Below are 16,190 nucleotides of genomic sequence, written 5' to 3' on the forward strand. Positions count from 1 at the left end.
TGTGATTCCACGGCCAGCCACAGAACTGGGGAATTATTAATTGGATGTGGCATAAAAAACTGTGAATATTTTAATTAGTGTCTGTGGGGGGAATGAAACTCTGAGCTTCAGAGGAAGCATAAAAGACCCATGAACTCACAATATTGACTGAAAAATATCACAAATAAATCCAAATCCTACTTTCTGGGTACACAGTTAACTCTCAGTGGGAATGTGTAATTAAGGAGCATAAAGGCAGGAAAGATTGGCAACAAATGTTGGTCCAGGAATTCCTCATAAATAAATAAATAAATAAATAGGGTCAAGGGGCAAGTCATCATATGCAGCTGAATTTCTGGAAGTTCCTTAAGAAGTTCCCTAAGAACTTTGCAATGTGGATACACTTGCAACACTTTTATATACGAGCATCGCCATAGAGTACATTAAATAAACATAAAGATACTCATATTCTGGACTGACGTTCAGACATCCTGAAAATATTACTGAAGGCATCCTGTTCAAAATGACAGGAGTGAGGATTCAGTTATTGAGCTCACATTTTGTAGTCTACACTCTAATAAACAAACATTATGATCTTAAGTTAGGCCTACGTGTGGGCGCGCGTGTGTGTTTGGAGGGTATTGTGTTTCATTTTGAAAAGTCCGTTTTCTAATCCTTACCTGGGATTTGTGCTGTTCCAGTAGACTGCATATCTGTCAGAAATCACCTTGCTATCGTCCGCCCACACCGAGACCCAAGATATGAGGGCTACCACCAAAAGTGACAACTCCATTTGGTAAGCAATATAGTTCTTGTCCATGATAACCTACAGGGAGAGTCAGTGTGTGTCTAGTATTTAAACAGGTCAGTTTTAAATATTGATACTGTTCGATACTTAGATTTCTCCTTTTCTCAAATGGTCATGATGATTTGCAGATCAAAAAGGCAAGCAAATTGCAGTCCACTCCTTTGGAATCCAGATGTGTCACTGGACCGAAGTTTTCAAGGTTACGCCAGTACTTCATATAAGTAAACAACAATCCGCGTTCATTCAAACAATTCAACTAGCGCGCTACTCTTCTACTGTTGCACGGTGAGCTGTTCCAATATCCATTAAAATCCATTCTGCAAGAATAAAATGATTGATAAAGGCATGTCTGGAAATCACCACAAGCCGTCTGTCAAGTCCTTTTTCAAATTCACGGAGTAGAAAGATGCAACGGTTTGCCTTTTAAATCCATCCCCCTCCCGCATAACTTGCTAAAACTTTCGCCTTCAGCAGCATATGCTACCATCCATCCATTCAGTTGCTTGTGCTCAAACTGGGAGCAAGAATATTTTAAAATTACAACGGTGCACCCATACATTTAAACACATAGCGAGTTTTTCTTTTCTGGGCGACCTGTTCAGCATGCCATGGGTCTATTTCAGACACACAACAGCTTTGATACGGATTTCGGGATCCTTGTTTTCCTTTCTTGTTCTATTAGCTGAAACTCAAAACAACATTACAGTATTTCCGCAGCACGGCAACATCCAATCCTATGGAAATCATTGGTTTGCAAATGTCCGGCTTTTGAGACTGCCACAGTCACATTGCGAGAGCAATTCAAGCATCAACCACCTTTTTCCTTCTTCAATCTGTTTCTTCCCTTCGTCGCTTTTCTTAAAATAAAAGTTATCAATTTTTAAGTTTTTGTTTTCTTTTGCGTTCGCTGCGTCCTCTCCGTGCAGTTAAAACAGCACAGCGTGGCAAGGAGATACCGCATCAATTGCAAAGTTGTTCCTGTTTCGACGTCTTTTGCTTCTGCCGCTGAGAGGGAGGCAATTTCGTTCCATGCCTAGTGTTGCTCCTCGTTCATCCCTGTGTGTGGTGTACAGCCCAATGGAGCTGACATGATTTTTTTTTTTTTTTTTTTTTGAGACACGGTGGTTTTCTCTTGCGCGCTCTCTCCGTCTTTCACCGCATGTCTCACTCCCCCTGGCTGCGCAGCCTTCCATTCACAGCCTGTGCTCCAGCGAATAGGGCGGGGCTGCGCGCGAGGGCCTTAGGGTATCGCTACACGCCTTTGAAATCTTGGGGACTTCTTCACTATTGTGCGTTTGCTGCTACACAGGGCTGTGTACTTTTGTTGTGAGCCGTTTTCGTTATATTTTACCGTAGTAGTCAACTTTTTGTCATTGTCATTGTCTCAAATACGCACATAGATGCTTCAATCTATTGTGAACGCTCTGAAGTGGTAGGCTATCTTTTCAGGATCTTGTGACTGGTAGAAGAAAAACTAATTGAAAGGAGGTTTCTCATACTAACTTAAAAATTGCTGTTTGTAAAATGTAAATATAGGTAGACAAAAAACTGCATTATATGTGGGATGTGATATAGCATGTAAAGCAGCATAAATATTTATATTTTGCTCATAGATTGTGGGATGTTAGTCCAAATTCGACGAGAGGCTGGGCCTTCCATCATGTGTCCTGCTGATTGGTTGTCTGACCAATGATACCCATATTGCTTTGTGGTCAGTGAGGCAGCAGTATTATTGTTGCTATTATATGAGTGTGGTTATATATGATGAAATACGATGATTGAGAAAGAAAAAAAAAACTATTTCTTTGAATCTCAGAAAGGTGTTTTTTTTTGTTGGGGGGGGGGGGGATTTAAATCTGGATTCAAGCTAAAACTGATAATAGTGATATTGTGTTTTTATTAGGTATGTATCTCACAGATGTTTAATCCCTAGGGCTGTTTTCCCAGTAACAGGATCTGGTTCTCCTGAACCTATCGTCCTCCTCTTGTCTCCCTGGGCTGGAATCAGAGAGCGAACACAGATGTGCTGAGGGCAAAGAGACTGAACGTTCCATGATGTGTGATTCAGCACTGATAAATATTTAACTGGCCGGCTTGGCGGGTGGTGGACAGAGGCAGGGGAGGAGAGGGGGAGGGAAGAAAAATACAAATGAAACTTTAATTCCCACTTTTAAAGATGGCACATAGATTAATGGTGCACACTTATTAAAGTTTCAGAGGGTTTCATGCATAAATGCATGGGCCATTGCGCAGTCTACTACTAGTGATGTGGCCAGGGCTATAGGAATGATTATTCTCAGACAGGTAGCTTTGCTACAGAAAAAAAAGGAAACAAGAAAATGTACTAGACTAACATGTGGGGGGAAAAAAACAATTCAACAACTGCACCCATGGGCACAAAGTAGGAGAAAATAAGAGTGTAATATTTTGCTGATATACAGTGTCTGAATAAGAGGAGCTGATCAGCAAATAGCTAACATATTTGTTAAACGTTTAGCCATCTAGTGCTAAAATGAGGTACTGTCGTTTACTGCTGAGGGAGCCGCATTCTCACTGATGAGTCAGTGAATAAGCGACTCTACCAGCTCTAGGGCCGCTTCTTACAGGCACCGGAAATAGATGCTGTAAGTACTGCTGAAATTATTTTTAAAACTTTTTCAATGAAATCTTTTCTATCAAGGACAGACAGCTGCAGTGCATATTAGCGATATTAATGGATGAGGGAAGAAACCGCTCCCCAGTGTGACGTGAGACAGGGATAGCGGTGTAGAGTCATGCCTCTGCCTCCGGGTGATGGCACACCAGGGTTAGCACCAGCACGCACAGATCCCCATTTAGCGACAGCGCTGCATGCAGAGTAGCCTCATATTCTCATAATAGGACGTTTTCCTCCTAGATTCTGGTTTCTGTGCACACACAGAAAAAGCTGAATGAATGAATATTGAGTAGTTTGCTGTGGTGCAGCGGGATAATGGCAGCATTGGTACGAGGAGTGTCTGTGGCTTGCAGCAGGTCAGCAACAGAAGCAGAAGGCAGGCATCTGTGTTGGAGGTCGTATTTCTCCCCACCACTTCCCTCGCCCTGAAGGCTTTACGAGACTAATTACATCAGTTCTGGGGTTACATGAGCTAAAGGGGCAGTGGCTTTGTAAATTATTTTTCAATGAGGCCCTTGCACTATTCTACCCTGGGGCCTGCTCCAGAAAAATCTCCACAAGGCCTGGCACGACAGCCACCTCAATTTCTGCAACGCCACCTGTTGAGGATGGCAGGTAGAGCCAATAATAGCACACGTTCTACTTCACAGGTTCAACCAGACCTTTCTGTTTAAGTGTAAACTATCCCCCAACGTCCTCCAATGCTCAAGCTGGTAGCTCAACACATTAACAAGTTAAATGAAATCAAAAAAAGGTAATCAGGTTTAAAGGGGGGTCCTCAGTTTCAATGCATACCACCAGAGGTCTCTGTGGCCCATATTGGTAAATCAACCTCAGATAATGTGCTGCCTTACTGAATCATTTTATTTATTTACAAGTAGGCCATTGAATGGAAGCCCATTTTAACTGGTATTTTAAGTCTACCCGGCTAGCAGTGTCAGCTTATGATTCGTGCTAATAGCATTTCATCGGTTATACTTTACACGCTGACTATGTGGGTGACTATGTGGGGGAGTTGGTCCCCAGGTGCTGCACTGTGGCTGCCCACTGCTCCTAAGTAACTAGGATGGGTCAAATGCAGAGGACAAATTACCCCACAGGGTTCAATAAAAGTATATCTTATCTTAAACTATGATAACATTGACCCGCTGCTTTAAAGAACTGGTCCATAGTTGTATGATGCACTGTTACATTTTAAAATTGATCAGCCATTTGCCACGTCTAATACAGCCATCAATGTTTTATGTACAAAATATAAAATGTACTGCCACATCCATTTCATACACCTTTAAGTTCACTGTTAAAGTGAAAGCATTGAACACTCATGTCCACTGTATTTTCTCTCATTTTCTCTCTCTACATGGAGTTGAGCTTTAACAAGCCTGTGATGGTGCTACCAACTTCTGCTGGTTTGAGACATAATGTCTCAAATCTTATTTCCCTTTCTTAAAATTGACAATCATTGACAATAATACCACTTCATTATAGGCTGTGTAGTCACATCAACATATTTTTTTCCTTCAAGAAAATGTTGCAGTGTCAGTATGACACTTGTAAACAACGATAATAAAAAGCAGGCTGCCTAATGGGTCAGTTTCCCAGTACCAGTAAGCCAAAAATGTAAATAGTCTTGGCGAGCGATGTGGGTAGTGGAGAGGCAGGAGGCCACATCTGGTTTTTCTTTTGCAAAATGATCCAACACACGCCAGCAACTACAGAGTGTGTAAAACAATACTGGAGGGAGCAGGCATACCTTTTCAATAAAGGCAGAAACGAAAGATTGTCACTGTTTGGTGGTGCAGTGAGGGAGATTGTGGTAGAGTTGTGAGTGTCCACTGAGGGAGAGTGAACACACACACACTATGAGAGCATTGCTCTTGACGTTGTCATACATACAGCTGAGGAGCCCAGTGCAAGTCTCCAAGGGCTAGCAGAGCAAAGTCTTTGTAGTTTTTCTTTTTTTTGTGTGTGTCTACTCTTCATTTGTTGATCTGATATTGTTTTTCTTCCAGATACTATGGCCTGTTGTACTGACCACTTTGATCTTGGTTACATGAACAGGAATCAAATGCAGTCTTGACCCGTTGCTTTTAGTGTTGTATCTCCACATAAGTACTTAAAGGCAAACTGTAACCAAAGGAACTGCTGGGCCCTGTTTCTTGTTAACATAAGTGCCACTGACACTAACCATGCCCCAGTTTTAACATTCCAGTACAATGCAGTGGTCAGTGTTAAGGTCACATGCACTGATGAAGCACTTTGGTGCAAACTTCATCCGCATGTTGGCAACCCAGTTTAGGGGAAACTGCAACCATAAGTAAAGAAACAGAGTGTCTGCTATCAATTTCATTTAAAAGAAACATATAGACTTTCTTCATGAGAACAACTTCAAAGTTTTTTTCTGCAACTCTGATAATAGCAAGATAACAAGATAATAGACACGCCCACACACAAATATTTACTCACTGAGTTAAGACCTTTGTGGATTAACTGCATATCATAGTGTGCTAACAAACAATTCCTTGTTCTTTTTAATTTTCCATGGGTCACAAACTGCAAGCAATCATAATTCATTTCATCTGTTTCCCCTTCATTTAGCATAATTGAAGCCTTTACAGCACTTAAGGACGGATTAAGAAGGTAGTAATTATTTCATCAGTTCAAATGCATCTTCAATGTTCTTATTTGTTTTTCTTTTGCTGAAGTCTCCAGTTAAAAGCAGTTATGAAAATCAATTTAAGCTTATTGATTATAAGCTTGTCAGGTATACATTTTTTCAATGATGTCACATTCTCAGTAGTTCTGTATTATTTCTTTACAATTAACTGTGTGCTTGATCAGATTTATTCAATTGATTTTCAGGCATTTATACGTGTAATTGAATTTGCATACACATACACAGACACACCACACACATATATAAATGTAACTGAAGATACATTGTGTGTATGTGTGTGTTTGTGTGTGTGAATGTGAGAGATACAGATAGAGAGAGAGAGAGAGAGAGAATTATCCTCTAAAAAAGACTCGTCACAAAGAGCCTCCCATGCTTTCTCACGTGACATCAACTTACCTTTGGGCATGTTTCACTGTATTGTATTTTTGACATTGTGCACCCCCTGCTGAAAATCAGTGGTATAGCAGGGATCTTAGGATGCTCAAAGTTATTATAACCCCCAATGGCAATTTAAATTAGACACCGGCATCTAACAAAAATGATTTTGAACAGACTGAGGGGGAAATGGGGTTAAATCATAAAAGGGGTTGTTCACTTTCTGATTTAGTGTATGTTTTTGATTGACCCAGACAGGTTTGTGCGTAATGAAGAATATTTTTGAATGTTTACAGCAGTTTCTGATGACCTGGCAGCTGGTATGAAGACTTTGGAGGTTCATGGTCTAAAGAAAGAAAGTACACTTCAGATAACTCCAAAGCTGCTTCTACAGTGATTTTGTGTCTCAGACGTTGGACATATGTATAGTCAAACAATTATTTTTAATCTTTCTTTGGATTCAGCTATGTTTAATTACCCTTTAATACCGCCTATTGTAATCTGGCAGGATGTCAGAAGCTTCTATATATATCTAAAATATCCTTCAGTGCACATGAAAACTATCTGCGCCAAATCAAAATCCAAAGCAAAAACTGAAAAAACATCAAAAAACCCCAGAAAATTAATTATTCCTTTGAGGACATTCAGCGAATAAGTTGTGTCATAAGTTCATGATTAACCAATATTACAGTTAACAACTTACCCGAAGATACGTTTTAATGTAATAATATCATAATTAAAATATGTAGTCTCCCCACATAAGGCAGCACATTATTTTTTTCCTTGGATTAGATTTGGATGCAAAAATATAGCTGTGAGAATATGTATTTTTTCTTACAATTTATACTTTCAGATCATTCTTTCATACATAACCCTGTACTCGAACCACAGAAGAAATTCAGGCAAAGTTAAAAAAGACACATGCTGTTCTCAAAACTGCAATTTACAGGCTTTTGAGCTGGATCTGAATATAAATCTTGCAAAGTGCAAAACACAATGATTTTCTTCACTTCAAAAAATGATGAAGTGGTGACTGCATTATGAAACTCCTGCAGGTATGTTAAAAAAATGAAAAGGAAAAATCAAGTATCTATTTAGGGTTCTCTGTGTGGCAGAGTGCGAATCTTTTTTTTATTTCAAAAATAGTTTTGATGAATATTCGGTTTCCGTGAAATATTTGTTCTCCGGATTTCCTCCGCCTCTTCACGAGCCTCAGGTTTCAGGATCAGCGGCGGCGAGGAAAGGGTTAAGCTGCCCCATTCCAACACAGTTCCATTTCAGGGAATGAGTCAGTGTGGTGTGCATCAAGAACAGGGCAATCTAATTACTCTCTGATTCCAGGGGCTCTCACAGATTGCATTAGCCCTCCTCATATGAGCTGGGGCCGAGGCACGATTGTTACACCATTAGATTAGGCAGCTCCGAGCTGCAAGACTGTGCTCAGTCACTACCAGAGAGACAAGAGCCAGAGGCAAGTCAGCGTAATGAGCATCATTGTGGGTCCAATCAAATCTGCGCAGCCTTACATTTCGCTCGCATTTTGCCTGGTTTTCTTGCCTCCCTTTGAAGTTGTCATTCGGGGTAATCACAGAGAAACTCAGATGAGCAACATGTTTTGTGTGGGCTGTGCTTCTATGTCAGATTTTGTCAGTGTGCGTGTGTGTGTGTGCGCGCCTGCATTTTCTTAGAGCTGGTACTCCTTTTTTGTGTCATATTAATTTCACACAGGTTTTCTTATTCAGAAACAGCGGGAGATATCCTAAACATGCTTTTGAAGGGTGAAACTGCATTGAAGGGAATGGCAGATAGAGGTTCAGTCCAAGTTTAAGAGAAAAGCACAATGCCAATTGTGGCTTAATTTGCTTGTGTTTTCCTAAATCGACGTTGACTTCCATTAATAATAATGGGTCTGCCGCTTGATCCCCTCTGCCCTTATCCTCATCTCTGTTCCTGATTATCCTCTTTGGAAGTTTTAACCCCGTGAGGGAATCACAGCAGGCTTTGGCAAGTAAACCTTTTCCCTCCTTATGTGCAATTGAGTTTTTAGCGAACCACCCACAGCACAGCTGCAGCGGAGGCAGCTCAGAAGAACACTCAGGAGAACTACAGACGAGGCCTGGCGCAAAGTTTCATTCAGTCTATGTGGCCAACCTTAACAAACAAACAAACACAGCCAGTTTTCCAATGCAAGCGAAGACAGGAATAAAAGGAGAGGAAACAGACATGAGATTTTCCAGAACAAGTGAATGAAAGGCAGACTGCCCAGCGCTTGATACTGAAGAGGACGGGCAGCTTCCTTACAGTGGAAAATCAGACCCATTAAATCAAACCAAAGACTTTCCATCCCTGTGGAGTAAACTAAGAATGAGGCCCATTGTTCCCAGCAACTCCCATGAGCAAACAATGACGGTGAAACAAAACCTCAAAACAACCGTGGACAGAGTTTCTCTCTATTTTCTTTTTTTCTGTCTCATTGACATAATGCCATCCATCTGAAATGTAATCCAGACTGTTCTACATGGCTTCTCGTAACAGAAGAGTGCTGCCTTAAAATTTTATCTGGGCATATCAGTGCATTTCTGCTCTCTCTGCAGTCACCACAAAGTCTGTGGTGTATCATTTTACACTGGTTGTGCACAGGTAACACAGGTGTTCGAGTGATTCCTTGGCTGGTGCCTACAGGCTGGGAGCTTACATGCCACAGTCGAGACATACATAGCATTGTGAATGTGTAGGCTTTAAGGTACATGAATGACTATGGATGGCAGGCAGTACTGTGGCCAATGGTGACCCCTTTACAACTCCCCTGATCTACAGTCATCAAAAGGCCTCACTGCTAACAGCCGACCTCTGGAACATCCTTCACCACCAAAGGAATGGCATCATTGAAAGGCAGACGTGGCAGCTACACTGTCTGAATAGCTGATTGCCAGTGAGACCCCAGGACAGACATGCTGCTGTATGGACCACCTGTCACTGAAACTAGCTCTCTTGCGACCTCTTGTTTGCATGGACATCTGCTGTTTGTCCCTCTCGCAATCATTCGTCATGACAAAAAAAAAATCCTTTGTAACCACAGCTTAACAAACCCTTATACAAAAGCTAAAGAACAAAGGCTTCAATTAAACAGCCCTCTCCGCTCTGTTACACAGTTCAAGCTGAGTTGTGGCCGAGTTAATTGGGTTAACTGCACCCTTAATTAGCTTGTGCTCTCCAGCTATATAAGGGTAAAACGCCTCCACAAAAGCCAACACAGGGTAACTGCCAAACACAAATACACAACAGAAACCACCTTTCCTCCGTTCATCACACATACAGATACACACATATACTCACACAAACAGCTCCATTGGTGCCCTCCTGGCTATTTTGTTATAGCTTGGAAAGTCCCGTGCTTTGTACCATTTGGCCTTTTAATTCCTGCATTTGTCAGTGTTAAATGCCCAGATAGAGCCCAACAGCACTTATCTGGCCAGGATCTGCTTTCCTGGATAAGATCCAAGGCACTAATCTGATACAATGATTAGAAACTGTTGAATTGTACTGTCGACAAGAGGGGGAGAGGACACTGGTAGAGGGAGAGAAAACTGAGAAAAATGAACCCAGATGCAAGAGTTATTTTTAGTTTATAGAGTGCCAGAGGAGCATGAGGGAGAGATGGAGAGAGAAAAAGAGAGAATAAGGAATATGTTTTATTTATTGTGGCAACAATACATATCTGGGCTCCAGGTGTGCCTATGCTGTGTCTTTATAGACTCATCACTTCCAAAGCAAAGATGTTTCCATTTGTTCATTGTTAGTTCTCAGGTTCATCAGAAGGTTCATCGTTTCTCCAGCCTCTATTCCTCAGATCCTCTTTTCTATGGCTGTAATAAAAATATTTTTACACTTGGAAGTTGTAAAACCTCTCCAGTGGTTTTTGGCAACAATACCTTGACAGGTCAAGTTTCAAAACTCGGATTACCTTGAAATAAATGGCTAATTTTATCCTCGGTTCAAATAATAGCCCACAACCTTTTCTGGGGGTGAAAGATTCCACAAGTACTGATTACATTTTGTGATTAATTCAGTTTGCATGCAGTAAAAGAATAGCCTCACCCTTTTAGAGACTAGGACTCATGGTCAAATACACACAAACACACACACACACACACACTCACTCTCTCTCTCACACACACACACACACTTAAGCATACATAAACATTATCCTTCTCACAAACAAACATCCATTATATAAATTATTTGGCTCAATAATCAGCATTTTCATATTTCATATTTTAAAATGATATTTTAAAAGGTAATATTAGATTAATTTTGCAGTTGCTGGATGTCAATATTTTCACCAGGCTCAAAAAGACAGGAAAAAGTTAGAAATAAAATCAAATCTTCCTCTGCTTCCCAGCACTGCCAACTTCATCTTAAAGCTCCCATTGACAGGAGGGAGTGGGGTTTGCAGAGTCAGCAAAAAGACTGCAGAGAAATCTGCTTTCCAGGACAGCAATGGATGAATGTTTTGTCCCAGCTTCCCCTTCCTTACTTCTGCCCAAGTAAGCCAGACCAAGTCCCATCACATCAAGGACCGCATTGGAAATAGTTCTGCATCTAGGCTGTCATCGCCGTATACGCGTTTAGCCTGAAATAGCTAAATTTAGCCTGGAATGGATGGAGGGGAAACAGTATTGACACTAACTCCAAATGTAAACGATGCCTTCTAATGGAAAGGGTGCTGTAACTTGCAGCGTGCGAAGCCAGCCATTTTGATGTTCATTTCCCTTCAGCTTTGCCTCCACTGTAGCATTACAGAACTAATAACTGCCATAGACAGACACACGCATGCAAGGCAAAATAAATAAATTGTGTTCACTTTCAGTCTACAAAGGATTGAATTCTTCCCTTTTTCCTTGAACACTTGGGGGGGGGGGGAGTAGAGGAGAGGGGGCAAAGCTCTTTCAGAATGGATACATATTTCATGCATAGACAAAAAGAGATTTTATGTTATAGGAGACTAATGGACCGCCTCTGCTTACAGGCACAAAGAAACAGAGAGGAGGTGGGGGAAAAAAAGCTTCAAGGTGATGACATCATCGAGTTTGGCTCTGGGCATCTGGGTGGCAGGGCTTTTTTGGCACAGTGGGGGGAATTAAAACAGCACACAATTGCTACCAGATGGGAACATGACCGCAGACAGCATGATTAGAAACAGTGAGGTGCTGGCATGCAGAAAAGGAGCAAATGACAGGGGTTTCGCAATAGCGGACACTGATAGCCCTCATTGGGCAAGAAGAGTGGAGACTTTACCCTTCATGTCAACGGTAACCTGGAGGCTCCTGTCAGCTTTTTGTTTTCCACAGGGGCAGCAGTTTGGCAAGGTAGCTATTAACCGTGCCAATGCAAAGATGCTTTTATCACCGATAACAGCTGCCCTGTGCTGCACGGAGACCCTCAATGCCATGCCCGCCACAGTTAAAGCAATCAAAATGGCTGTTCCTCTCGCTCGTATTGATGTATTTCCTAGGAGTCTGCATGCCACAAAATTTTTTCCAAAAGCCTGGGACTAATTGAGCACATTGGCAATGACCAAATGCTACAGATGTTCATCTGAGCTTTGCTGTTTTGTAAGGAGGATTTCCTTTATGGAGCTGTGTAATAAACAGTATAAAAGCAACATGTTTTAAGGCCTGGGTAATGGTGTTGACTGTGTTGAGTTATTGATTCAGTGATGTGACAGAAGAAAGAACCAGAATCCTTGCTCTGTCATACCTGCAGAGGTTACTGTTTGCAGTACCTGAATACTTACAAAATCATTCTGCCTGCCCTTCTGTTGAATTTTCTTTCTTTCTTACATAGAAATTCCTCCATCTAGGAATCAAAAACCATCTATCAAGCTTTCAGGTTAGGGCTCTCTGCCATCAGCAAGCGCAAGTTTTTTTTTCTGTAACATCTGCTGTTGCCGTTGACGTTGATGCTGTTACCTGGAGGAATATTGATGGGGAGACAAGCTGAACTGGGCGAGTGGAGGTGTCTGACAGTCACTGATCTGCTCATCAGCCATCAGGAAACAAGCACGCGGCTGTCACTACACATTCACTTCAGATGCTAACACACCTCCAACAACCCGGCTAGAACAGGCCCTATATTTCAGGCGTGAGGAACCAGGTTTTCTGCATCATCAACTAAGCCATCCAGCAAAACTTTCCAACGAGGAGCACTTGAAGAAACATGGGTATAAACATCTTATAAATAAGGTCTGAGGTTGGCATTGTGAGGTACTGAGACCAGGGGAAGGGCCTGTTCCTGGAGTCATTCACTTTTAGATTTATTTACTTTTTAAAGAGTAAGTAAGATAGACCGCTGTCTCGGCCACATCAATACACGGCTGTCAACGACAGTGCCATGCAAATTTAATGGAGTATGATCTCTGAGTACCTATCAACCTCTTATTGGCTGGTTCTATATTTGATTTTTGGAAAAGGATTTCTCACTCATTTAAAATAGTTAGAAGCCCTTCAGAACCGGGTGGAGGACAGGAGGATCTGTGATGAAAATTCCAGCAGCTAGCAGAAAGCTGACTGGACGTGGAAATGCACCTTTTTTTTTTTTGCAAGTGCAACCAATTAGGGTAATTGAAAACAGAAGATGTGTCCAATTAATAGGTAAAAGGAGAACGCAGCCGCAATGGGAAGCAGTTAGCGGAAGGCAGAAGAAGGAGAAAATTGGCCATTATTTACGTCTCACAAGCCAATGCAATTATCTATCAGTGCTACACAGGAGGGGGCTTCGGGAGATAAACAACAGGACGGGCACCAACTGGCAGGTGTGGGGTGAGCCTGACCGTTAGCGGAGGCTCTTGTGACGGGGAGCGGTGAACCATAGCTTTGCATAATACCCCTTTTAGGGAAAGCACTGAGCTGTCAGAGAATTCCAAAACTCCAGACCTGGATAAATACATGATGTAGCTGTCAGAAAGACCATGCCATTAGCTTCATTTTTATTTATTTATTTATTTATGTTTTACTGTTTTTCCTTTTTCTATTTCACACGTCAAACCATGCGTGGCTGCTCATCTCTCTTGCTGCTTACAAGACAAACACATCAAATTTACTTTCTTGACCTAACGCTCCCCTCCCCTCTCTTTAATGGCACCGGACTACACTTCGTATTAATCTTCCAGACAGCTGTGGTATGTCTGTGATCACTCAACAGAGCAGTGTGACGTGAACAGCATTTAGTGCTTGTTAGATGCACAGACAGAGATGGTTTTATAAGTAGTTAGCGCTGCTGGAGTAAAGCGTTAGGGCTGTTTTGGGGGAAATGGTGGGAAGTGGGTGGAGACGAAATTAGCATTTAAAATACTTGCCCACCAGGCATTACCTCACCTTGAGCACTCAAACAATATCCTCCCCGCTGCCCTTTTAAAACTTCTCCTTCAGGATTTCAAAACTATTACCAACTTCTCGGTTTGAAACTTTCATTTCAATTTTCGTTCTCATTTCTGTTCTCTTTTTGTATTGAAATCTTTCCTGGTTCCGTAATGAAAAATAATGTCCCAATTGGTGTATGTTTGTCTTCTTAAATTTCGTTTCCTGAGACCCAGGGTAAAATGACTGATTTACTGTAAACAGAGGATTTTGCAGCTCTTGTTCTCAGTGGCCACAGTGGAGCAGCCTGTTTAGCTATTTTTAAATTGCCGGCTGTTGCAGCCCTCAGAGAGAGCCCAACATGGCGCGGTTAAGCAAACCCACAGGTCAGTCAGGTAATGAGTCGCTCAGGTAAGGCAAAAAGAAAAAGAAAAGATTAGCAGACCGGCTGGAGGAATCGTCACCGCGGACCAGAGGGCTGTGCCTTAAATCAAGTTCAGTGCTCCGTCCCCGCTCAGTCCACTCGAGTTTTAATGGCCTCTCCTCTGTCTTCTCTTTAGGATGCAGTGGAGTGTTGCAGGGGCTGGAGGCAGTCTGCGCCTGAGTACTTTCCCAGACGAGCGTGTGAAGAGTGTGGGGCAGGAGAGGGCAGATGGACAGAGCGCGCCGGGCGCAGTGAGGGTGGATTTCACAGCTGCATGCGCGTCTTATCGCCACTGTGAAAAGTAAGCAGGTCTTACAGCTGCTCCTCTCCTTTGTCTAATAATTGGTCAAGCTTTACAAAAAAATAATTAAAAACCTGTGCCAGGGCCTTTTTTTTCTTCCTGGTCGGCTCCCTGACTGATCCTGCTAACGCTAGCTTGCGTGTCTGTGGTCTTTCTGCGTTTGCGTACATGTTTTTCTTTGGATTTAATTTAGGGGTCAGACATTTGAGTAAATAATTGACAAGGCTGAGGCCTAGACTAGCCTCATCCCAGCTGTATGGAATCAGAACCATCCAAAGGCTTCCCCTCGCACGGTTTGATCTTGCTTAAATGAAGGCAGATTCCTCTTTGATGTCCCTTCGGCTGCAGGGGAAGCCTTGTCCGCTGTCACCGTGACATCAGTGACACGAAACCACAGAGGGTATTCTTTCAAAGATACATCCACGGCGAAGAAAGGGATGAGGGTTGAGAATTTAATCAAGAAACTCATTCGCAGACTCTCACCCACAGGTCACGGGCCCAGGGTTTGATTTTCAGGCTACTCTGTGTGAAGCTTGCATGTTCTCACCATGTACACACGGGATTTTCCGTACCCACCAACGTCTAGGCTGACCAGCCACTTTAACTGCTTCACTGGGTCGCCTGGTGATGGACTAATTTTCTCTGCAGGGTAAAAAGCATTCCAGGGCTTTTGGCTTCACTTCGCTCCAATTGCTTGTCTCCGCTGTGTTCTGAAATAAAAACAGCCGCCAGAGAACTCTTTCGATGTCTTTGTACACTATTGTGAAGTGCAGCCGTAAATGATGAACATGTGAAATGAAACAATCTTCTGTTTGATGGTCGGTCGATCATACAGGACTTCCAGGAAATTTGCAACAAACTTCTAACCGAAGATTTTAAGGACAGTCTGGCATCAGTTAAAAGTGGAGAAATATACAAATCATTCCAGTGTTTCTATTAGGCATCATTATTTTGCAATGTAATTTGCACCGTGACATTTGTTTGGCCACGATCATGTCAATAACAAAATGTTTGTCCTTTGGAACCTACAGTAGAATTTGGTGAACATCAAATCATCAGAAACATTGCCAGAGTAATTTTTCACTCTTATGGACTAAGACAAATCAGTAAAGTGTGTCTTCATTCTTAATTGGCTGTGCTGATGTTAACAGTGAAGGCACGCATGAAGCCACTCCTAAATGTGCTGGAGCAATAATTAAACAGAGCTGCTTCACTGCTAATTACATTATGGGAGCTATCACAAGTGCTTTCAGCAGTGCGGGACGGGGAGAGAGTGAGAGCGACGGCACATCGGACAAACGAGAAGGAGCAGAGATCACAACTCGTTCACCATTCATTTTCAGAGAGATATAGACTGAGGCACGGGAGAAGAACTGGGGATGAGAAATCGATGATCCAGGAATCGCGACGCCGCCAAGATGGTAGCCCTATTATCCACCCGAGAAGCAGCGCAAATTAGTTAAACTTCTGCCTGAGTAAGATGATTATAGTCTCACACCAACCATTTATGTCATAGGGTGAGTGATGATACCTGCGCTCCTCCCCACCCCCTCCCCCATCACCCGTCCTATCATAGCCAATTCCCCCAAATAAATAAATAAGTAAAGATGAA

General features: G+C 42.2%; 1 protein-coding gene across 1 annotated transcript in view; it reads right to left on the reverse strand.

Annotated features, from left to right (window-relative positions):
- efna2a (ephrin-A2a) overlaps positions 1-1,966 on the reverse strand; it is a 110,134-nt gene extending 108,168 nt beyond the window's left edge. The window contains exon 1 of the mRNA XM_064331402.1: positions 660-1,966. Coding sequence (XP_064187472.1) covers positions 660-799 — 140 coding nt within the window. The 5' untranslated portion in view covers positions 800-1,966. The remainder of the gene's footprint in view (positions 1-659) is intronic.
- Positions 1,967-16,190: the final 14,224 nt, after the last annotated feature.

This window comes from Anguilla rostrata, chromosome 4 (assembly GCF_018555375.3).
Source record: "Anguilla rostrata isolate EN2019 chromosome 4, ASM1855537v3, whole genome shotgun sequence".
NCBI classification, from domain to species: Eukaryota; Metazoa; Chordata; class Actinopteri; order Anguilliformes; family Anguillidae; genus Anguilla; species Anguilla rostrata.